The sequence below is a fragment of the Lissotriton helveticus genome, chromosome 1_1 (genome assembly GCF_964261635.1).
Source record: "Lissotriton helveticus chromosome 1_1, aLisHel1.1, whole genome shotgun sequence".
Lineage (NCBI taxonomy): Eukaryota > Metazoa > Chordata > Amphibia > Caudata > Salamandridae > Lissotriton > Lissotriton helveticus.
The window spans coordinates 1409924321-1409948878 of record NC_136057.1 but is presented as its reverse complement, the minus strand read 5'-3'; the positions used below and the strand labels follow the sequence as shown (position 1 = coordinate 1409948878).

Below are 24558 nucleotides of genomic sequence, written 5' to 3'. Positions count from 1 at the left end.
AGGAGGGCTGGTGAACCGAAGACTGTATCCATTGCCAACAATATTCAGCACCCACTTGTCCTGAGTAATTTTTCTCCACTCTGCCAGAAAAGATTGAATGCTTCCCCCCACCGGAGCGGGTAACAGTTGTCGGGGAAGTAAGTGCTCAGGGCCTAGACCCGGCCTGGCCCTTAGTCGCTGGTGCCGACTGATGGCCGCCTCTGCCCCTCTGGCGTTTCTGGAATGGTCTTCTGAACTGCTGCTGTTGTTGTTGCTGCTGTTGTCCAGAAGACTGGCCACGCCCCCTGACTTGACCACCGAACCGGCGCTGGAATGGACGGTACGTCTTCTTGGTCTCCTTGGGCTTCTCCAAACCCACCGCTGTGAGCGTTTCAGCTTCCGCCTTCATGCGGGCCATTTCGTCATCAGCTTGCTTCCCGAACAGGGTTTCGCCAGAGAATGGCAGATTGGCAACCCTCTGCTGAGCGTCCGGTTTCAGAGACGTAAGGCGGAGCCATGCATGTCGTCGCTGGTTTATTCCGTGGCAGAAACCATGCGCCGCCAGGAGAGAAGAGTCGGCTGCAGCGCTGATGACTTGATTCGCCACCAACATTCCTTCGTTAAGCACCTCCTGGAAGTCTTCACGCTTGTCCCGCGGAAGGAGCTCCGCAAATTGTTGAAGGGACTCCCAGAGGGCTCTGTCATACCGACCCAGCAAGGCAGTGGCACTAGCTGCTTTCATTGAGGTCGCTGATGTCCCACAAACTCTTCTCCCAGATGAATCCAACCACCTAGATTCCTTATCTGGAGGAACTGTGGAGGAAGGCGTGGTGGCATGCTGTTTGCGCGCCGCCGTCACAATCACCGAGTCTGGAGGGGGCTCCAGCCTGAGAAAGGCCGAGTCCGGAGCCCGGTACTTCTTCTGCAGTCTGGAAGGCGCCGCCTTCGTCACTGCTGGAGTGAGGAAAAGATCCAGGGCCGGTTCTTCCAGGCCCGGCACCAGTGGTAGTAACGGCCGAGACAAATGCTTCTGATGGAGCGTCTCGAAGATGACCGAAGTCTTTGGAGTGGGCACCGTCAAAGTAATGCCCAATTTCGCCGCACCCCGTAACAGCACGTCCTGGAAGGACACCAGAACGTCGACCGGCGAAACCCTCGTGTCCGGCGAATCTGACAAGGTCGGGGAGTAGTCCCTGGTCCCAGACGACCGGGTCCGTGAACGAGACCTGTGTCTCCTGTGGCGCCGTCTAGATCGTGTAGAAGACCTGTGACGCGAACGTTCCCTTCTCCTGGAGCGGGAGCGCGACCTCCCAGCACGTGGGCGCTCCACCGGTTTCCATGGAGGCGTCTTCCGTGGCCTGTCCTGGGGCTTCGGGGTAGGCGAACCCTTAGGAGGTGTCGGAAGCAGAGGCAGCGACACCGACCTCGGCGGCCTATGAGGGGGGACCGGCGGTGGAGGCTGCCCCGCAGGAGACGGGGGGGGGGCAGGGAGGGGAGAGGCGGCTTAGCCGGAGGAGCCTCCTTCCGTAGAAGAGGAGGGGTCACAGGCCTTGGCGGCGTATATACCACCGAGTACACCGTGCCCGATGACTTCTTCGAGGGAGGGGCCTGTGATCCAGACCCTCCAGAGCGTGAGCGACGCCTCCGACGTCCTCCACCAGATCCAGCGTGACTTTTGGCGTCAGAATCCCTTCTGCGCCTCTTAGAGGAGGTTGAGACCTTCGGTGACGCTGATCTCTTCCTGCTCGACGTCGAGCATCGTTTTTCAGGCGTGGAACGGCGATCCCTCGACTCTGGCGTCGAACACCGTCTCCTCGACGTCGAGTGTTTCTTCCTCGACGACGAACGTCGCCCCTTTGACGACGAGCGGTCAGACCTCGACGGCGAGCGTCGACTCTTTCTCCTCGACGACCGCTTCCTCGCAGTCCTCGACGCCGAGGATCCCCTCGACGTCGAACTGGTCGACGGCGACCGGCGGTGTCGCTTCGACGGCGAGCGCCGGTGTCTTCGTCGACGGCGATGCCTCGACTTCGACGACGACGATGACGTCGACGACGTCGGCGGTGACTTCGACGGCGGCCTAGCCAGGCCTCTCGACGTCGATCTTCCACGCTGTCTCGACCCGGAGCCCCGGGGAGAAGGGGAACACACCGTCGTCATCCCTCTCGACGTCGTCGTCGATGCTATCGACGTCGACGGAGACCGGGACCTTTTGCTGGTCTTCCTGCCTCTGGGGAGCCCCCCAGAGGCCTCAGCAGGGGCAGAGGGAGCCTTCCCAGCCTGCCCAGACCCACCTGCAGCCTGCAATCGCCTCTCTTCCAGGCCTTGGAGCCTAATCTTCTGCCTTTCCCTCAGGGTCCTTGTAGAAAAGGTCTGGCAGATGTCACAATCTTCAGGGACATGATCATCAGGGAGGCAAAGAATGCAGACGTCGTGTGAGTCAGTCTTGGCCTTCTTCCTTCCACATGCTGGGCACTTGTCGAATAAAGCAGGCATTTTAGATCCCTAAAAGCCTGAACAAACACACAGAAGTGAAAAGGAAACACCAAGAATCAAATGAGAACACTTTTAAATCCAAAAAGTGTAAAAAAGTCCAATAAACCCTTGAAAAAGGGAGAGCTCAATGCACAGGGTCCTGTAAGCAGGAGCCGGAAAAAAGAACTGAAAGTGAGAGGGACCTGCTATGCATTCTGGGATACTGGGAGAATTTCTGGAAAGTTCTCTTAAAGGCACAGTATCCTATTTAAGCCACATAATGGCAGCCTTTGGGGCTTGTCTGTCCATGCCTTCCTCTCTATCATTTCTGAGGGTGTTTGCTGTTAAAGCAAGGGAAATCTGGACAGGCTTTGCTGTTTGTGGAATTTTCTAGTTGAAGTACTGGACAGTGTAGCCTGTGAATATAGGCTGCATTATTTGTCTTTAAATTTTCTCTTAAGTGTCTTTGCAGTTCTGCAATTTTCTGACAACTTAAGAGATTATTTTTGATTGCCGGGGTCCACGCACATGGGCGGGACTATTCACTAGATTATGACTATACACAGAGATCCCCTACTACAGAATCCCTGTTCACTCGTAATATCTAGCAATAGAACGAGACAGCACAGGGGCATATCTGCTCATGCAGATATGTCCTTACATGTAATATAATGCACCGTGTCTCAGGGCTATTAGGATGCTGTAGGGCAGACTTACATATACTTTATGCAGAGTCTGGGGGCATGGCACACAGGGTTTATGCCATGTCGTGTTTTCACATTTGTCATCACCATTTCACACAGTCTGCAATGGCAGTCTGCACGAGTTTAGTGGTGGGTTCACACAGGATGGCACAATACATGCTGCAGCCCTTAGGGACCCTTCTTAGTACCCATGCCCTAGGTACCAGGGGCACCATTTACTAGTGACTTACAGAGGTGCTAAAGGTCTAGGAAACTGGGGAACAATTGAACAATTTTATCATTTCAGGGAAAAAGCATTGGCAGAGGGGACCTAGATAGCAGGGGACTCAGTCAAAATTGCATCTAATACCAGGAAAAAAGTCTGGCAAACTACACTAGTGAACCTGGAACTGCAGTGACTGAATCCTGAGCTCCTTACATCACCTCATGGAGTTAGCAGTGATAAAATGCAATACTTAGAAATCCAGTTGGTTTGCAACTGTATAGGGGCTCGAGAACTCCAGCTGTAAATAACCGTGTTATAGTTAATGCCACCCAGTAAACTGTAACCGCCCCAAGAGCCCAAAAAAAAGTCTTAGCACTGTTCTACAATATTACAGTATGATATACCGATCATCTGTTCAAAGCACATCACAAACTGTACTGTCCCTAGGTCTTTATTTGATAGGCATCGGTCGTTCCCTTTTCTTTGATACTCATTCTATTAATGCTCTGAATAATTTCAAATGAAATCAATCGTGTAACCTGCATGTTACTCACTCATCTCTATATCAAGCATGTAGGACATGTTCCTTGAGGAACTACAGCCGTACCTGACAAGTCTTTTAATGCACTCCTGCCCTGTCCATGGCTAGGATTGTTACCTTTTCCTTCTTTGTTATGATTTGTGTCTTGCATAGGTGGGAGGAAGGGGAAGGAAGGCTCTGGAGCGAAAGAGTCTGATGGGGTCGACTGTTGGGGTTTTGTGTTGGAATGTTTTCATTGAACTGGATCCGCCTTTTTGCTTTACAGTCCAGCTCAAGCCCAACCCTGTTTGCATTTACTTTCCTTTGGATCCTGACCAAAATATAGGAAGTACTTTCACCCTTGCTATGCTACTAATAATTTCTCCCACCAGCTCACTCCTCCCCTATTTAGCCCTACCTCCGAAAGCATCCAGCCCAGGCATCGAACTCAGAAGTTAAAAATCTCGTATTGTGGCTTCTTTCCTGTTAGGATCTAGAAACAACCTAGGGCCAGAAACCCTGTGGTATTTTAAACCCTCAATTCCATTCTTGAAACAAACAGGGCTTTTACTACAGCTTGTTGTAAAATCTCCACTCTTAGTAGTCTCTACCTCCTGCTCCTGGCTGGACTTCTCAGAGTATATAATATGACTGGTAGCATAATACCATTTCCTATGGATTGCTTTCTAGATCTTAACTGTCATATTCAAGTATATAACACAGCTGATGCATGACTGCATCTCCCAAGAGTAGCACCTAATTGTGTCATTGATTCTTCACTGGTATGATACGTCATGAAAATATAAATACTATATAATCTATTGGACAATCTGAAATGATGACCTCAAACAAAAATTAAGCTGTGGGTGCGATTAATTGTATTGCAACTTTTATAAATTACTTCTTTCAGAGAGATATGGATGGAAAATATTGTACAACCAGTGAACAGCAAAGGTCTTACTTCTAACATATTATAATAAATGGTTGAAAGAAATTGCCAAACAATTTTGCGACTTTTACAAATTCAAAAAGAACACAATCAAAGAGGCAGCAATATTATGGCAAAAATAGACTTAATGAATCTACAGAGCATACTATATAAATGAATTATGGCCTATCACCACTTTGAGTCTACAGCTTGGCTACAGGAAATTATTTGAAAATGTTAATCTAGAAATGATCCAATGCAGAAGGAGCACCCGTTACATTTATTATTAGAGTTTAATTCCAACATGAAATATAAATTCTGCACCCAGCAGACAAACATGAGGCACTTCATTGCTGGGGGTTCAGAATTTTTGACACAGGCAGAGTTGTGGATAAGCTAAACATAAACAAAGAGATTCTATCAATGTGTGGACATGTATTTTATTTGTTGGTTTTACAGTGATGAAAATATAGTGAAAGTACTCTCTCTTAGGGTGATAAAGATGAGAGCGCTATGTGCTTTTTAAAATACCCCTCACACACTAAAAAAATCCAGTAGTGTCATGCTTCATCATTGGGGTCTTCCCGTCCCTCTACGGGGCGGGGCGTGCTACGACCTGACCGACTACGCGGGAGCACTGAAGTGGTGACAGGACTATGTGATGGTGCAAGGTGTCAGTGAAAGTGTAGGGACCTAACAATGTGTGTGAGTACAAAAATTAAAAATCCTCTGGCTAGTAGAAAAAAACAATTTATTAGCTTCTCTAGCTGGGGACGTTAAGAAGGGGGTTTTGGGGTTGAGCCGATCGCTACAACCTGGTCTACATGTTTCGTAGGCAGTCCCCTACTGCCTACTCATCAGGACCTTCTACTGGTCCCTACGAAAATAAGCTCAGTTGCTAAGTATTGTCAGCCTGTCTTCCTAAAAACTAACAGTAAAATTCCACTGTTAGTTTATGCTTCAGGGCATGAGCTGGCCCCCTGAGGAAGCAAAAATTATCAAAAATAGTGACCCAAATGTGGTCTCTGTAAAGAAAAGGGAAAAAAAGGGAGACACAGATATTTACATTTATAGCTGTGAATTTTGCGCTTTCATTGTTGTTTGCGCCACAATTTCACTCATCAAATCCATTCACCCATTACACAAAGAATAACTTTTAGACTTTATGGACAGAGTGATGGTTCAGACTGCCATCCCCTGGCTGTCCGTAGGTGATGCCGAACAGTGGACGAAAAACACACAGATGTTCATAGTAGTAACTGTGGTTTATCACTGCGCTTTCATAATTGTCTGCGCCACAATTCTTCTTTTCAAATTTCATTAGCCCATAGCCTAAAGCCCTAATGCAAGACTTTATGGACAGAGTGATGATTCAATCTGCCATCCCCTGCCTGTCCGAGTAAATTCCCGAACTTATACGCGCCCTTTGTAATTAGGGCTGGTTCTATCTCCACACACACACACCATCGCGACTCAATACATGCAACGACATTTCACAGGATTAAAAAGGAGGAGCCCGATCTCTCATACTAGTCTTAAGGTTATGGTCACTGAATCAATAAAATTCCCACAAACCGGGACGCACCCCTGCATTAGAATGGTAACCATACATACTGTTGTGGCAAGTGCGTGGTGCCCCATGAGCTGACAATCGGTAGGAATTCACCGCGGCGCTCTGCAAGAAAGAGAGCCACGCCCTTAGCGTTTTTGTACAAACTGTGCGAGGAGTAGAAAATGTGTCTCAAAACCCACTCGTTTTAAGACCTGGGGTAAAGGTCTGTAACTTACTTTGTCCGCATAGTCCCTAAGTCTTACTTCTACCAGTGTTGCCGCTCTGCTGAATGCTCGCGTGTTGGGAGCGGTGAATCATTTAAGCTACACTGCGCGCTGGTGCCGGGTGTGTCCAAACACTAGCGCGCTAACTCAAAATGGCCGCCCGTAATGGAACGCGGGAGGGTAAAAATGCGGAAGTCTACCTTCTGTGTCTATTGGTACTCAGATTTTGCCTGCACAATGTAAATCTTAATGCAAAATAGATCGCTATTCACAAATTATGACCGAGGAGATTATACTATACTATTGGTACTCAGATTTTGCCTGCACAATGTAAATCTTAATGCAAAATAGATCGATATTCACAAATTATGACAGAGGAGATTATGCAGCAACAAATTAGTGCGAAAGCCATAATATTATGAACAGGTCAATAGTGGTGGACCTAGATTGATTTAGCAAAATACTGGAAACATGTATGAAGGAATAATAGAATTCAGCTTGGAATATTTACGCAGGTTTCTGCCCAGAGTTGGGAAAAGATGTATTGGGTATACAGATTAAACAGCGAAATTCGCTGTGGGATATGTTTATAAAAAACATAATTATTATGTGGGTTGAGACTTGACCCCTGTGCTAAGGTTGGGCACAGTAGTCATACACCCATGGTGCTGTGTTCCAAAGGGGGGGGTTTCCACATGCCAGTAGAGTTGGTAACTTAAAAGGGGACCTCTGTTATTATCTTGGCCACGGTTAGGGGTGGTGCCTCAGAGAGTGGGGGTTCTTTTGGGGTACGGGGGTTCTATAACTGACCCCACGGAATTTCATCGTTCAACCCATTTTTGTTGGACTGGACACGAAAAACCCATCTCTGTTCCTTTTCAAGGAGATGTCTTTCGTTGTCGATCTGTTCAATTACAGTCCACAGTATGTCTTCAGGTTTGTGACCACTTTCCAGGAAGTGGTTTGTTAATTTGGTGCTGGACTTTTTGCACTTGATTGTGCTTTTGTGTTCACCTATTCTTAACTTCACTGCCCTGCTCGTCATGCCAATGTATTCGAGTTTGCAGGGACATGTGATGAGATACACAACATTGGAACTATTGCAGTTGCTGAATGTTCTTTGTTCCGATGTTGTCCCGTTGTTGAAGGTCAATTTTTTGCTTTTCCTGGTCAGACAGCATACCTTGCATCCGCCGCAGGGGTAATGCCCTTGTACAAAGTTAGGATTACCAGTATTGTTCACCCTGTTGGCCTTTGGTCTGGTATGGACCAAAATGTCCCTGACACTCTGTGCTCTTTTGTGCGAGAACATTGGTTTTGGAATTTCCAAGCCCCCACTGTTGAGGATCTTCCAGTTTTTGTTAATTATTTTGCTCACCTGGTCAGAGTTGGTGTTGTACGTGGTCACACATATGGGTCTCTGCTCTTCCACTTTTTTGACTTTGTCCTCCAGGAGGCTTTCTCTGCAATTGTTCCTTGCTCTCTTGTAGGCTTGATCAATGATCCTAGGTGGGTAGTTCCTCATTTTCAATTTTTTCTTTAGCTCTTCTGACTGAGTTTTGAAATTGGCAACTTCCGTACAGTTCCTGCGAAGTCGCAGGAACTGGCCGTAGGGGAGGTTATCCCTCAAGTGTCTCGGGTGAAAGCTCTGATACATCAAGAGACAGTTCTTGGAAGTACTCTTAAAATGGGTTGTTGTCATCAATCTGCCATTTTTGGGGAAGATGTTCAGATCCAGGAATACCAGATTGGTTTTTGTTGTGACGCTGGTGAATTTGAGGAATTCATCCTGATAGTTGAGCCATGTCAGGAACTGTTGGGCACTCTTATCATCGCCATCCCAGATGATAAGGATGTCGTCAATATACCTCTTCCAGGTCAGGATCTTTGGCCGGAATGGGTTAATGATGTTTAATATCTTAGTAGCCTCCAGGTGGTGAACATAGAGACCAGCTATGCTTGGAGCAAATGTGCTTCCCATGCTGGTCCCATGCTTTTGGAGGTACAAAGTGCCGTTGTACTCAAAGAAATTCTCCTTGAGAGCCAGGGCGCAGCATTCCATCACCACGTTTCGTGGTGTTTGGTACTCCCAGTCATCTGCGAAGAGGACATCCTCAATTATCGCCAGTGTTTCATTGTGAGGCAAGCTTGTATACAGGCTCTCTACATCACAGCTAATTAATAGCTGTGTGTTAGGGTCAAATGACACCTCTTCGAGCAGATTAAGCACATCTTTCGTGTCTCTGAGGTATGTTGATGTGCTTTGTACCATTGGACGCAGGAATGCGTCTGCAAACCTAGAGACTGGTTCGAGGACCGACCCGATCCCCGATACAATCGGTCTGCCCGGTGGATTCACAAGGTCCTTGTGGATCTTGGGTAGGATGTACAGGTAGGGGGTCTTTGGGTTCTTTTGACACAGAAATTCCCCTTCTTTGGTGGTAATCCAGTCGTGCGACAGTGCCTCCTCAACCATTGTCTTTATCTTGATTGAAATTCTCTCAGTTGGATCTGATGAGAGTATTTCGTAGTTTCTTTTGTCCTGTAATAGCCTGGTACACTCCTTGTCATATTGATCTATATTCATTAGTACAGTTGCACCCCCCTTATCTGCTGGTTTTATGACCAATTGTTTGTTGTTGCTTAAGTCACGGAGTGCCCTTCGTTCTTCATTTGAAACATTTTGAAAAACGCGTTTCTGCGTTGGGTCGAGAGCTTCCAGATCTTTCATGACAGCTTTTTCAAAGGTCAGGAGTTCTATGGGGAGGGTGTTGTTCATTGGTGTGAAAGTTGATCGAGGCTTGAGTCCGGTATCTCCTTTCTCTTGAGTGTCCACTTTGTCTTTGAAAAAGACTTGCAGTTTGAGTCTCCTCATAAATTCCTGTACTTCCTTGCATAGGTGGAATTTATCCATGTTACTAGTGGGGACATATCCTAAGCCTTTTTCCAATATTCTTTTCTGTGGTTCAGATAGTTCGTTGCCCATCAGATTAACAACCAGACTCATTTCTGGTTCTTTTGTGCCCCTGTCATGCTCCTGGTTGATACTCTTGGAGTCACTTCGTCTTCGTTGCTCCAATGGACCATGTTGCCTCTCCGATTCCTTCCCTTGGCTTGTCCTCGGCGCGCCCCTAAAAAAGGACCCGAGTTATCATAATATCCGTAATCTTGTTGGAAACCCCACGGCGGAAAAGGGGCATTCGGATGTTGGAAGGGTGGTGGGCCAAACTGTTGCGGGGGGTACATCATTGGCTGGGGGTAGCTGTTCCATCCCCTCATGCCCCGGTTGTTGGGTCGTCGGAAATTCTTTCGTGCACCCTGGAATCTGGGGCTTCTATTGCTGCTTGAGTTAGAGCTGTTGGATCCGGCATCTGACGAACCGTCATTGGAAGCATTGTCATTTGATGATTTATAATTATCCTTTATATAGGGGTAGATCTTTTCTTTACTCCACCTACTAGTATCTTTTTGGAGTTTTTCGTATTTGCTGTCTTTTAGAGATATCTCAAAGTCATTCAATGTTTTATTTAATTCATCCAGATATTTCTTTAAGTTGGCTGGAGACTCATAGCTCTTGAGGCGTACTTCTACTGCCTGTATTTCCACCTTTAGATCACTCGCTAATCTGCTAGCTGTTTTGATGATCAAAACGATCCAGTCCCGTGTACATCTCCATGATATTTGGGACCAATCGATTTTAAAGGTTTTATCCTCAAGGAATATGAATGGTTCATTCCGTACTACTAGACCTGATGGAGCTGTATTGACTTTAAGATACTCAGACATGAGCAGCCCGTGGATGGCTGTTTTTATTTGGGTTCTTCTTAGTTCCTCTAGTTCATCCCAATCACTATTTTTTAAGGATGGGCATCCGGAGTTCAATCCTTCAAATGTACCTAAGGAGGCCATGAGGTTAGAGATCTCGTCCTCAGTGAATGCAAGGCCCAGGTCAGCCATTCTAGTACACAGAAACCAGGGGGTCCTCTGTTTATCCTGCTGCGATGTCGCCGAGTGCAGAATCACAAAAAAGTGGTGTGAAGAGATGAATTCTTTGATTGACTTCCGCAGCTGCACGCTGCCAATAATTCCAAAACAATAAGGGAAGTGCAGAGGAGTTGATAGAATCACCCTCCAAAACGATATACATAAACAAAGAGATTCTATCAATGTGTGGCCATGTATTTTATTTGTTGGTTTTACAGTGATGAAAATATAGTGAAAGTACTCTCTCTTAGGGTGATAAAGATGAGAGCGCTATGTGCTTTTTAAAATACCCCTCACACACTAAAAAAATCCAGTAGTGTCATGCTTCATCATTGGGGTCTTCCCGTCCCTCTACGGGGCGGGGCGTGCTACGACCTGACCGACTACGCGGGAGCACTGAAGTGGTGACAGGACTATGTGATGGTGCAAGGTGTCAGTGAAAGTGTAGGGACCTAACAATGTGTGTGAGTACAAAAATTAAAAATCCTCTGGCTAGTAGAAAAAAACAATTTATTAGCTTCTCTAGCTGGGGACGTTAAGAAGGGGGTTTTGGGGTTGAGCCGATCGCTACAACCTGGTCTACATGTTTCGTAGGCAGTCCCCTACTGCCTACTCATCAGGACCTTCTACTGGTCCCTACGAAAATAAGCTCAGTTGCTAAGTATTGTCAGCCTGTCTTCCTAAAAACTAACAGTAAAATTCCACTGTTAGTTTATGCTTCAGGGCATGAGCTGGCCCCCTGAGGAAGCAAAAATTATCAAAAATAGTGACCCAAATGTGGTCTCTGTAAAGAAAAGGGAAAAAAAGGGAGACACAGATATTTACATTTATAGCTGTGAATTTTGCGCTTTCATTGTTGTTTGCGCCACAATTTCACTCATCAAATCCATTCACCCATTACACAAAGAATAACTTTTAGACTTTATGGACAGAGTGATGGTTCAGTCTGCCATCCCCTAGCTGTCCGTAGGTGATGCCGAACAGTGGACGAAAAACACACAGATGTTCATAGTAGTAACTGTGGTTTATCACTGCGCTTTCATAATTGTCTGCGCCACAATTCTTCTTTTCAAATTTCATTAGCCCATAGCCTAAAGCCCTAATGCAAGACTTTATGGACAGAGTGATGATTCAATCTGCCATCCCCTGCCTGTCCGAGTAAATTCCCGAACTTATACGCGCCCTTTGTAATTAGGGCTGGTTCTATCTCCACACACACACACCATCGCGACTCAATACATGCAACGACATTTCACAGGATTAAAAAGGAGGAGCCCGATCTCTCATACTAGTCTTAAGGTTATGGTCACTGAATCAATAAAATTCCCACAAACCGGGACGCACCCCTGCATTAGAATGGTAACCATACATACTGTTGTGGCAAGTGCGTGGTGCCCCATGAGCTGACAATCGGTAGGAATTCACCGCGGCGCTCTGCAAGAAAGAGAGCCACGCCCTTAGCGTTTTTGTACAAACTGTGCGAGGAGTAGAAAATGTGTCTCAAAACCCACTCGTTTTAAGACCTGGGGTAAAGGTCTGTAACTTACTTTGTCCGCATAGTCCCTAAGTCTTACTTCTACCAGTGTTGCCGCTCTGCTGAATGCTCGCGTGTTGGGAGCGGTGAATCATTTAAGCTACACTGCGCGCTGGTGCCGGGTGTGTCCAAACACTAGCGCGCTAACTCAAAATGGCCGCCCGTAATGGAACGCGGGAGGGTAAAAATGCGGAAGTCTACCTTCTGTGTCTATTGGTACTCAGATTTTGCCTGCACAATGTAAATCTTAATGCAAAATAGATCGCTATTCACAAATTATGACCGAGGAGATTATACTATACTATTGGTACTCAGATTTTGCCTGCACAATGTAAATCTTAATGCAAAATAGATCGATATTCACAAATTATGACAGAGGAGATTATGCAGCAACAAATTAGTGCGAAAGCCATAATATTATGAACAGGTCAATAGTGGTGGACCTAGATTGATTTAGCAAAATACTGGAAACATGTATGAAGGGTTAATAGAATTCAGCTTGGAATATTTACGCAGGTTTCTGCCCAGAGTTGGGAAAAGATGTATTGGGTATACAGATTAAACAGCGAAATTCGCTGTGGGATATGTTTATAAAAAACATAATTATTATGTGGGTTGAGACTTGACCCCTGTGCTAAGGTTGGGCACAGTAGTCATACACCCATGGTGCTGTGTTCCAAAGGGGGGGGTTTCCACATGCCAGTAGAGTTGGTAACTTAAAAGGGGACCTCTGTTATTATCTTGGCCACGGTTAGGGGTGGTGCCTCAGAGAGTGGGGGTTCTTTTGGGGTACGGGGGTTCTATAACTGACCCCACGGAATTTCATCGTTCAACCCATTTTTGTTGGACTGGACACGAAAAACCCATCTCTGTTCCTTTTCAAGGAGATGTCTTTCGTTGTCGATCTGTTCAATTACAGTCCACAGTATGTCTTCAGGTTTGTGACCACTTTCCAGGAAGTGGTTTGTTAATTTGGTGCTGGACTTTTTGCACTTGATTGTGCTTTTGTGTTCACCTATTCTTAACTTCACTGCCCTGCTCGTCATGCCAATGTATTCGAGTTTGCAGGGACATGTGATGAGATACACAACATTGGAAGTATTGCAGTTGCTGAATGTTCTTTGTTCCCATGTTGTCCCGTTGTTGAAGGTCAATTTTTTGCTTTTCCTGGTCAGACAGCATACCTTGCATCCGCCGCAGGGGTAATGCCCTTGTACAAAGTTAGGATTACCAGTATTGTTCACCCTGTTGGCCTTTGGTCTGGTATGGACCAAAATGTCCCTGACACTCTGTGCTCTTTTGTGCGAGAACATTGGTTTTGGAATTTCCAAGCCCCCACTGTTGAGGATCTTCCAGTTTTTGTTAATTATTTTGCTCACCTGGTCAGAGTTGGTGTTGTACGTGGTCACACATATGGGTCTCTGCTCTTCCACTTTTTTGACTTTGTCCTCCAGGAGGCTTTCTCTGCAATTGTTCCTTGCTCTCTTGTAGGCTTGATCAATGATCCTAGGTGGGTAGTTCCTCATTTTCAATTTTTTCTTTAGCTCTTCTGACTGAGTTTTGAAATTGGCAACTTCCGTACAGTTCCTGCGAAGTCGCAGGAACTGGCCGTAGGGGAGGTTATCCCTCAAGTGTCTCGGGTGAAAGCTCTGATACATCAAGAGACAGTTCTTGGAAGTACTCTTAAAATGGGTTGTTGTCATCAATCTGCCATTTTTGGGGAAGATGTTCAGATCCAGGAATACCAGATTGGTTTTTGTTGTGACGCTGGTGAATTTGAGGAATTCATCCTGATAGTTGAGCCATGTCAGGAACTGTTGGGCACTCTTATCATCGCCATCCCAGATGATAAGGATGTCGTCAATATACCTCTTCCAGGTCAGGATCTTTGGCCGGAATGGGTTAATGATGTTTAATATCTTAGTAGCCTCCAGGTGGTGAACATAGAGACCAGCTATGCTTGGAGCAAATGTGCTTCCCATGCTGGTCCCATGCTTTTGGAGGTACAAAGTGCCGTTGTACTCAAAGAAATTCTCCTTGAGAGCCAGGGCGCAGCATTCCATCACCACGTTTCGTGGTGTTTGGTACTCCCAGTCATCTGCGAAGAGGACATCCTCAATTATCGCCAGTGTTTCATTGTGAGGCAAGCTTGTATACAGGCTCTCTACATCACAGCTAATTAATAGCTGTGTGTTAGGGTCAAATGACACCTCTTCGAGCAGATTAAGCACATCTTTCGTGTCTCTGAGGTATGTTGATGTGCTTTGTACCATTGGACGCAGGAATGCGTCTGCAAACCTAGAGACTGGTTCGAGGACCGACCCGATCCCCGATACAATCGGTCTGCCCGGTGGATTCACAAGGTCCTTGTGGATCTTGGGTAGGATGTACAGGTAGGGGGTCTTTGGGTTCTTTTGACACAGAAATTCCCCTTCTTTGGTGGTAATCCAGTCGTGCGACAGTGCCTCCTCAACCATTGTCTTTATCTTGATTGAAATTCTCTCAGTTGGATCTGATGAGAGTATTTCGTAGTTTCTTTTGTCCTGTAATAGCCTGGTACACTCCTTGTCATATTGATCTATATTCATTAGTACAGTTGCACCCCCCTTATCTGCTGGTTTTATGACCAATTGTTTGTTGTTGCTTAAGTCACGGAGTGCCCTTCGTTCTTCATTTGAAACATTTTGAAAAACGCGTTTCTGCGTTGGGTCGAGAGCTTCCAGATCTTTCATGACAGCTTTTTCAAAGGTCAGGAGTTCTATGGGGAGGGTGTTGTTCATTGGTGTGAAAGTTGATCGAGGCTTGAGTCCGGTATCTCCTTTCTCTTGAGTGTCCACTTTGTCTTTGAAAAAGACTTGCAGTTTGAGTCTCCTCATAAATTCCTGTACTTCCTTGCATAGGTGGAATTTATCCATTTTCTTTACAGAGACCACATTTGGGTCACTATTTTTGATAATTTTTGCTTCCTCAGGGGGCCAGCTCATGCCCTGAAGCATAAACTAACAGTGGAATTTTACTGTTAGTTTTTAGGAAGACAGGCTGACAATACTTAGCAACTGAGCTTATTTTCGTAGGGACCAGTAGAAGGTCCTGATGAGTAGGCAGTAGGGGACTGCCTACGAAACATGTAGACCAGGTTGTAGCGATCGGCTCAACCCCAAAACCCCCTTCTTAACGTCCCCAGCTAGAGAAGCTAATAAATTGTTTTTTTCTACTAGCCAGAGGATTTTTAATTTTTGTACTCACACACATTGTTAGGTCCCTACACTTTCACTGACACCTTGCACCATCACATAGTCCTGTCACCACTTCAGTGCTCCCGCGTAGTCGGTCAGGTCGTAGCACGCCCCGCCCCGTAGAGGGACGGGAAGACCCCAATGATGAAGCATGACACTACTGGATTTTTTTAGTGTGTGAGGGGTATTTTAAAAAGCACATAGCGCTCTCATCTTTATCACCCTAAGAGAGAGTACTTTCACTATATTTTCATCACTGTAAAACCAACAAATAAAATACATGGCCACACATTGATAGAATCTCTTTGTTTATGTATATCGTTTTGGAGGGTGATTCTATCAACTCCTCTGCACTTCCCTTATTGTTTTGGAATTATTGGCAGCGTGCAGCTGCGGAAGTCAATCAAAGAATTCATCTCTTCACACCACTTTTTTGTGATTCTGCACTCGGCGACATCGCAGCAGGATAAACAGAGGACCCCCTGGTTTCTGTGTACTAGAATGGCTGACCTGGGCCTTGCATTCACTGAGGACGAGATCTCTAACCTCATGGCCTCCTTAGGTACATTTAAAGGATTGAACTCCGGATGCCCATCCTTAAAAAATAGTGATTGGGATGAACTAGAGGAACTAAGAAGAACCCAAATAAAAACAGCCATCCACGGGCTGCTCATGTCTGAGTATCTTAAAGTCAATACAGCTCCATCAGGTCTAGTAGTACGGAATGAACCATTCATATTCCTTGAGGATAAAACCTTTAAAATCGATTGGTCCCAAATATCATGGAGATGTACACGGGACTGGATCGTTTTGATCATCAAAACAGCTAGCAGATTAGCGAGTGATCTAAAGGTGGAAATACAGGCAGTAGAAGTACGCCTCAAGAGCTATGAGTCTCCAGCCAACTTAAAGAAATATCTGGATGAATTAAATAAAACATTGAATGACTTTGAGATCTCTAAAAGACAGCAAATACGAAAAACTCCAAAAAGATACTAGTAGGTGGAGTAAAGAAAAGATCTACCCCTATATAAAGGATAATTATAAATCATCAAATGACAATGCTTCCAATGACGGTTCGTCAGATGCCGGATCCAACAGCTCTAACTCAAGCAGCAATAGAAGCCCCAGATTCCAGGGTGCACGAAAGAATTTCCGACGACCCAACAACCGGGGCATGAGGGGATGGAACAGCTACCCCCAGCCAATGATGTACCCCCCGCAACAGTTTGGCCTACCACCCTTCCAACATCCGAATGCCCCTTTTCCGCCGTGGGGTTTCCAACAAGATTACGGATATTATGATAACTCGGGTCCTTTTTTAGGGGCGCGCCGAGGACAAGCCAAGGGAAGGAATCGGAGAGGCAACATGGTCCATTGGAGCAACGAAGACGAAGTGACTCCAAGAGTATCAACCAGGAGCATGACAGGGGCACAAAAGAACCGGAAATGAGTCTGGTTGTTAATCTGATGGGCAACGAACTATCTGAACCACAGAAAAGAATATTGGAAAAAGGCTTAGGATATGTCCCCACTAGTAACATGGATAAATTCCACCTATGCAAGGAAGTACAGGAATTTATGAGGAGACTCAAACTGCAAGTCTTTTTCAAAGACAAAGTGGACACTCAAGAGAAAGGAGATACCGGACTCAAGCCTCGATCAACTTTCACACCAATGAACAACACCCTCCCCATAGAACTCCTGACCTTTGAAAAAGCTGTCATGAAAGATCTGGAAGCTCTCGACCCAACGCAGAAACGCGTTTTTCAAAATGTTTCAAATGAAGAACGAAGGGCACTCCGTGACTTAAGCAACAACAAACAATTGGTCATAAAACCAGCAGATAAGGGGGGTGCAACTGTACTAATGAATATAGATCAATATGACAAGGAGTGTACCAGGCTATTACAGGACAAAAGAAACTACGAAATACTCTCATCAGATCCAACTGAGAGAATTTCAATCAAGATAAAGACAATGGTTGAGGAGGCACTGTCGCACGACTGGATTACCACCAAAGAAGGGGAATTTCTGTGTCAAAAGAACCCAAAGACCCCCTACCTGTACATCCTACCCAAGATCCACAAGGACCTTGTGAATCCACCGGGCAGACCGATTGTATCGGGGATCGGGTCGGTCCTCGAACCAGTCTCTAGGTTTGCAGACGCATTCCTGCGTCCAATGGTACAAAGCACATCAACATACCTCAGAGACACGAAAGATGTGCTTAATCTGCTCGAAGAGGTGTCATTTGACCCTAACACACAGCTATTAATTAGCTGTGATGTAGAGAGCCTGTATACAAGCTTGCCTCACAATGAAACACTGGCGATAATTGAGGATGTCCTCTTCGCAGATGACTGGGAGTACCAAACACCACGAAACGTGGTGATGGAATGCTGCGCCCTGGCTCTCAAGGAGAATTTCTTTGAGTACAACGGCACTTTGTACCTCCAAAAGCATGGGACCAGCATGGGAAGCACATTTGCTCCAAGCATAGCTGGTCTCTATGTTCACCACCTGGAGGCTACTAAGATATTAAACATCATTAACCCATTCCGGCCAAAGATCCTGACCTGGAAGAGGTATATTGACGACATCCTTATCATCTGGGATGGCGATGATAAGAGTGCCCAACAGTTCCTGACATGGCTCAACTATCAGGATGAATTCCTCAAATTCACCAGCGTCACAACAAAAACCAATCTGGTATTCCTGGATCTGAACATCTTCCCCAAAAATGGCAGATTGATGACAACAACCCATTTTAAGAGTACTTCCAAGAACTGTCTCTTGATGTATCAGAGCTTTCACCCGAGACACTTGAGGGATAACCTCCCCTACGGCCAGTTCCTGCGACTTCGCAGGAACTGTACGTAAGTTGCCAATTTCAAAACTCAGTCAGAAGAGCTAAAGAAAAAATTGAAAATGAGTAACTACCCACCTAGGATCATTGATCAAGCCTACAAGAGAGCAAGGAACAATTGCAGAGAAAGCCTCCTGGAGGACAAAGTCAAAAAAGTGGAAGAGCAGAGACCCATATGTGTGACCACGTACAACACCAACTCTGACCAGGTGAGCAAAATAATTAACAAAAACTGGAAGATCCTCAACAGTGGGGGCTTGGAAATTCCAAAACCAATGTTCTCGCACAAAAGAGCACAGAGTGTCAGGGACATTTTGGTCCATACCAGACCAAAGGCCAACAGGGTGAACAATACTGGTAATCCTAACTTTGTACAAGGGCATTACCCCTGCGGCGGATGCAAGGTATGCTGTCTGACCAGGAAAAGCAAAAAATTGACCTTCAACAACGGGACAACATGGGAACAAAGAACATTCAGCAACTGCAATAGTTCCAATGTTGTGTATCTCATCACATGTCCCTGCAAACTCGAATACATTGGCATGACGAGCAGGGCAGTGAAGTTAAGAATAGGTGAACACAAAAGCACAATCAAGTGCAAAAAGTCCAGCACCAAATTAACAAACCACTTCCTGGAAAGTGGTCACAAACCTGAAGACATACTGTGGACTGTAATTGAACAGATCGACAACGAAAGACATCTCTTTGAAAAGGAACAGAGATGGGTTTTTCGTGTCCAGTCCAACAAAAATGGGTTGAACGATGAAATTCCGTGGGGTCAGTTATAGAACCCCCGTACCCCAAAAGAACCCCCACTCTCTGAGGCACCACCCCTAACCGTGGCCAAGATAATAACAGAGGTCCCCTTTTAAGTTACCAACTCTACTGGCATGTGGAAACCCCCCCCTTTGGAACACAGCACCATGGGTGTATGACTACTGTGCCCAACCTTAGCACAGGGGTCAAGTCTCAACCCACATAATAATTATGTTTTTTATAAACATATCCCACAGCGAATTTCGCTGTTTAATCTGTATACCCAATACATCTTTTCCCAACTCTGGGCAGAAACCTGCGTAAATATTCCAAGCTGAATTCTATTAACCCTTCATACATGTTTCCAGTATTTTGCTAAATCAATCTAGGTCCACCACTATTGACCTGTTCATAATATTATGGCTTTCGCACTAATTTGTTGCTGCATAATCTCCTCTGTCATAATTTGTGAATATCGATCTATTTTGCATTAAGATTTACATTGTGCAGGCAAAATCTGAGTACCAATAGTATAGTATAATCTCCTCGGTCATAATTTGTAAATAGCGATCTATTTTGCATTAAGATTTACATTGTGCAGGCAAAATCTGAGTACCAATAGACACAGAAGGTAGACTTCCGCATTTTTACCCTCCCGCGTTCCATTACGGGCGGCCATTTTGAGTTAGCGCGCTAGTGTTTGGACACACCCGGCACCAGCGCGCAGTGTAGCTTAAATGATTCACCGCTCCCAACACGCGAGCATTCAGCAGAGCGGCAACACTGGTAGAAGTAAGACTTAGGGACTATGCGGACAAAGTAAGTTACAGACCTTTACCCCAGGTCTTAAAACGAGTGGGTTTTGAGACACATTTTCTACTCCTCGCACAGTTTGTACAAAAACGCTAAGGGCGTGGCTCTCTTTCTTGCAGAGCGCCGCGGTGAATTCCTACCGATTGTCAGCTCATGGTGCACCACGCACTTGCCACAACAGTATGTATGGTTACCATTCTAATGCAGGGGTGCGTCCCGGTTTGTGGGAATTTTATTGATTCAGTGACCATAACCTTAAGACTAGTATGAGAGATCGGGCTCCTCCTTTTTAATCCTGTGAAATGTCGTTGCATGTATTGAGTCGCGATGGTGTGTGTGTGTGGAGATAGAACCAGCCCTAATTACAAAGGGCGCGTATAAGTTCGGGAATTTACTCGGACAGGCAGGGGATGGCAGATTGAATCATCACTCTGTCCATAAAGTCTTGCATTAGGGCTTTAGGCTATGGGCTAATGAAATTTGAAAAGAAGAATTGTGGCGCAGACAATTATGAAAGCGCAGTGATAAACCACAGTTACTACTATGAACATCTGTGTGTTTTTCGTCCACTGTTCGGCATCACCTACGGACAGCCAGGGGATGGCAGACTGAACCATCACTCTGTCCATAAAGTCTAAAAGTTATTCTTTGTGTAATGGGTGAATGGATTTGATGAGTGAAATTGTGGCGCAAACAACAATGAAAGCGCAAAATTCACAGCTATAAATGTAAATATCTGTGTCTCCCTTTTTTTCCCTTTTCTTTACAGAGACCACATTTGGGTCACTATTTTTGATAATTTTTGCTTCCTCAGGGGGCCAGCTCATGCCCTGAAGCATAAACTAACAGTGGAATTTTACTGTTAGTTTTTAGGAAGACAGGCTGACAATACTTAGCAACTGAGCTTATTTTCGTAGGGACCAGTAGAAGGTCCTGATGAGTAGGCAGTAGGGGACTGCCTACGAAACATGTAGACCAGGTTGTAGCGATCGGCTCAACCCCAAAACCCCCTTCTTAACGTCCCCAGCTAGAGAAGCTAATAAATTGTTTTTTTCTACTAGCCAGAGGATTTTTAATTTTTGTACTCACACACATTGTTAGGTCCCTACACTTTCACTGACACCTTGCACCATCACATAGTCCTGTCACCACTTCAGTGCTCCCGCGTAGTCGGTCAGGTCGTAGCACGCCCCGCCCCGTAGAGGGACGGGAAGACCCCAATGATGAAGCATGACACTACTGGATTTTTTTAGTGTGTGAGGGGTATTTTAAAAAGCACATAGCGCTCTCATCTTTATCACCCTAAGAGAGAGTACTTTCACTATATTTTCATCACTGTAAAACCAACAAATAAAATACATGTCCACACATTGATAGAATCTCTTTGTTTATGTATATCGTTTTGGAGGGTGATTCTATCAACTCCTCTGCACTTCCCTTATTGTTTTGGAATGATAAGCTAAACATCACAGGTACCTCTGACTGTTTCTGGGGCTAAAGTACACTTTCTCTCCAACAGATGGAGGAAGAAGCAATTCAAAGGCAATCGTCGGACATCTTCAAATCTTTTGAAGAGGCGCTTGACAGCCACAGGGCTCTGGAAGAACATGTGAGAAAGCTAGAGCAGACCCTGAGCGGATTGAACAGGCCAGCTGTGAGGAAAAGGTCATCATACTTGTCACGTCTAAAGGTAACATCAAAAATGGTTTGGAGAGACTACACCAGAAGTGTGGGAGAGTGTCAGTTGCTCTGGAAGTGAGAGAGTAATGCTGAAAGGGTGTGTCGATGTAACAGCAGACTAGCAAAATGAATATTTCCTTCATACAAGAGCAGGCTTAAACTTCAAAACATTCTGGAGGGTTATCAAATGTTTGATGCAACCCAACCCCTAGTCAGAGTCAGTGAGTCTTTTCTTGAGATCTTGAGGCAGGGGTTAGCTATTGAGCAGTATCCTTGGTGGATAATATTGTTTAATACTGATGTACCTGACCTTAGGGCACTACCACATTCCAACTGGAAGGCAAAAGCGTTCCACTTTGGCCCTTGATGCTCCTTTAGGAGGTGAAGTCAAACAGTAAAAGCTAGAAAGGGGGCTTGAAACTTAAAAACTGTAGAATACCGCGGGTAATCCTCAATAACATCAATACCCAGCCAGTGTTGTACCTTCTTAGAAGAGGGCATTTATTGACAGATCATTAATAGAAGCATGAAAAAAAGGATACACAAAGAAATCCAAGGCCGAGATATGGAACCAAATGTTCTACCATCTTTCACTCCTCGGATAAGATAGCTATTACAGTATGCTCATTGATTACCAACCTGTCTTGTGTTTACCTCCACCCTAGATACAAACTGGACAGCAGAACCTGACTTTGCGCGCCCTGATGGACATGGTACAACACCAGCAATGGCAGATGGCCCAGCAAAAGCACCAACTATCCCAGATCCAGAAACAAGTGAGTGTCGTCCTCTCGTCTGGAGATAAATATGAAAAACACACCAAGCTCCCATACAGGGCAAGACTGTAAGAAAAGCCATACCAATAAGAAACTTGATGGAGAGCTTGGGGTGGGGAGATTTTCGCCTCTAGGACCATGGGACAAGGAATAGCGCTGTAAGCACCAAGGGGGTAAGAACTGCTTGGGGTCTTTAGACTATACTTTGGGACATGGTAGTAGGAGACACAGGTAACACTTAATACTTTGGTTAGTGTGAGAGGTATCTTATTGATTATTTTCAAGTAGATTACATTTCTACCCTGAATCAAGTTTACTTTCTTTTTAAAAAACTATTTAAAACAAATATTTATTGCAATGGATTTTGGTTTAGAGCTCCGGAAAATTAGATAAAGACAGCATTTTTTTTAATAGATTTAAAATTACCTAAATTGAATATTCATGTGGCTGACGGACAGGTTTAGGTAAAGCATGATCTTTTGGTTTAGAGGAATGGGGCTGTCTAATGTTTAATATATTAATTAAAAACATTTAATTTAATTTAAAAAGACTCATGAGTTAGGGCTAATGCTGTGTTGAGGGTTAAGCTCAACATTATGATTATAGTACACGTAGAGGCAAAGAGATATTTAGTGTGAAGGTAACATGAAGTGATGGTGTCTCAATGTGGAGGTGACAATGTAAAGGTATGTCAACGCGAAGGCATCAAAGTTGTGACATCTGTCTCCTCATAGAAAACCTACATCATGCACCCTGGCCCGCAGCACTGAAAGTCCTGTTTTCCACCCACTAGCCAATACGAGAGTGCTTTCAACACGATCAGTACAGCTGTTTGCCCCTTCTGTGCTTAAGACACCAGTTTCAATAACCCCTTTATGTTTTCTTTCTATCCAGATAAGAAACCATGCGGAAACAAGTCGCCTCTGAAACCACCAAGGACCGGTGCAACTCTCCTGTTCAGTCTAGGATTCTCGACAATCACCTCTCCACGTGGAGTCCCACTGGCCCAACTTGGCAACAAAAACATTTTGACAAAGAAGCGTTTCTTTGTCTCACTCCACGAAAGAACACATATTTTAAATTAACCCCAAAACTCTGCAGATTCAGCACACAGGAACAGCCAAAGGATCAGCACCAATGTGTTCCCAGAATAATAATTTGAAGACCATGAATTTGTAAGAAAATCGGAACATCACAATTGGTGCTAGACATTTTATAAATGAGCAGTGTGTTGTCAAGAGCAGAAACGTAAAGAAAATAAATATGTTATGAATGAATTAAACAGTAAAGTGGGGTTTTACAAGGGGATTAAGGGATTAGTTTCAGAGAACCGCTTTTCACCGTCAAATGAGCACAACCTAGACAGTAGCAGTGTAAGCTGGACTACATGCTGCGTATGACGATAGGTTCACACACGCACAGACACACAAACACACAATGGAAAAGCTTGTAGTTGTGCATATGTAGTACTCTCTAAAAAAAAAGCACATGCCATGCCAAGAGTAGTACCAATTTCCTTCTCAGACTAGACATAGCAGTAGCACAAGCTGCCCTCGCACATGGATACCACCTGGCGAGCAGCAGTGCTAGCTACTACTATACACAGAACAGACAAAGCCAAGTGCTATACTTGGCCCTTCTAGTTAGACAATACACTCTCTGTTTAGGAGGTCGCCTTACCTGTAGGTGGTGTATGGGGCGTACACCTCACGGGCAGGGAACTCCAGGACCTCTTTAGTGGGTCGGATGCGGGGGTCTGGGTATGGTTTGACATGGAGAAGCTCTGGGGAAAGCGAGTACTGCGGGTTCTCAGGAGCTGGCGAGATGTCAATCTTCAGTTGAGCTGAAAATAGGGACAAAGGGAGGGAAAGGTAATTGAGCCACTATTAAGAGCCAAGAGCCAACACTTCATCAAATACGCATAGTATATCCAATAGCAGCATTCTGAGGCATACGCTTTTGTTTGCAGAGATCTCCACCCGTCGTGTAGCAGGTGTGAGTAGTTCTCTTATCCTAAGTTCTCCAGTTGTCCCATGTCTGGAATAAGTAGCTCACAGACCAGAGGTCAAAAGTTGCCCAATAGCAGGTGTGAGTACCTCACCCATTCCAAAGATCTCAAACAGCCTCTAATCGCGTGGGAGTACCCCACTCAGTCCACAGATCTCAAGATGTCCAAAGGCAGGTACAAGTGACCACTTAGTCCAGAGACGATCCACCTTCTGTGACAGCGGTGAGTAGCTCACAATATCAAGTTGTCTTAAGCTGTCCCATCACTGATGAAATTACGTCCACGAGTCCAGGGATCTCAAGCCTTTTATAAGCG

General features: G+C 45.2%; 2 protein-coding genes across 9 annotated transcripts in view; one reads left to right on the top strand and one right to left on the bottom strand.

Moving 5' to 3' along the window:
- Positions 1-23211, top strand: part of ANGPTL8 (angiopoietin like 8) — a 32560-nt gene extending 9349 nt beyond the window's left edge. Inside the window, exons 2-4 of the mRNA XM_078684893.1 lie at positions 21299-21469; positions 22125-22235; positions 23130-23211. Coding sequence (XP_078541019.1) covers positions 21299-21469; positions 22125-22235; positions 23130-23162 — 315 coding nt within the window. The 3' untranslated portion in view covers positions 23163-23211. The remainder of the gene's footprint in view (positions 1-21298; positions 21470-22124; positions 22236-23129) is intronic.
- The window catches only part of DOCK6 (dedicator of cytokinesis 6), a 439831-nt gene that overhangs the window by 301365 nt on the left and 113908 nt on the right, over positions 1-24558 (bottom strand). For all 8 annotated transcript variants that reach the window (XM_078684817.1, XM_078684827.1, XM_078684835.1 and 5 more), the window contains exon 14: positions 23916-24078. In XM_078684817.1, coding sequence (XP_078540943.1) covers positions 23916-24078 — 163 coding nt within the window. The remainder of the gene's footprint in view (positions 1-23915; positions 24079-24558) is intronic.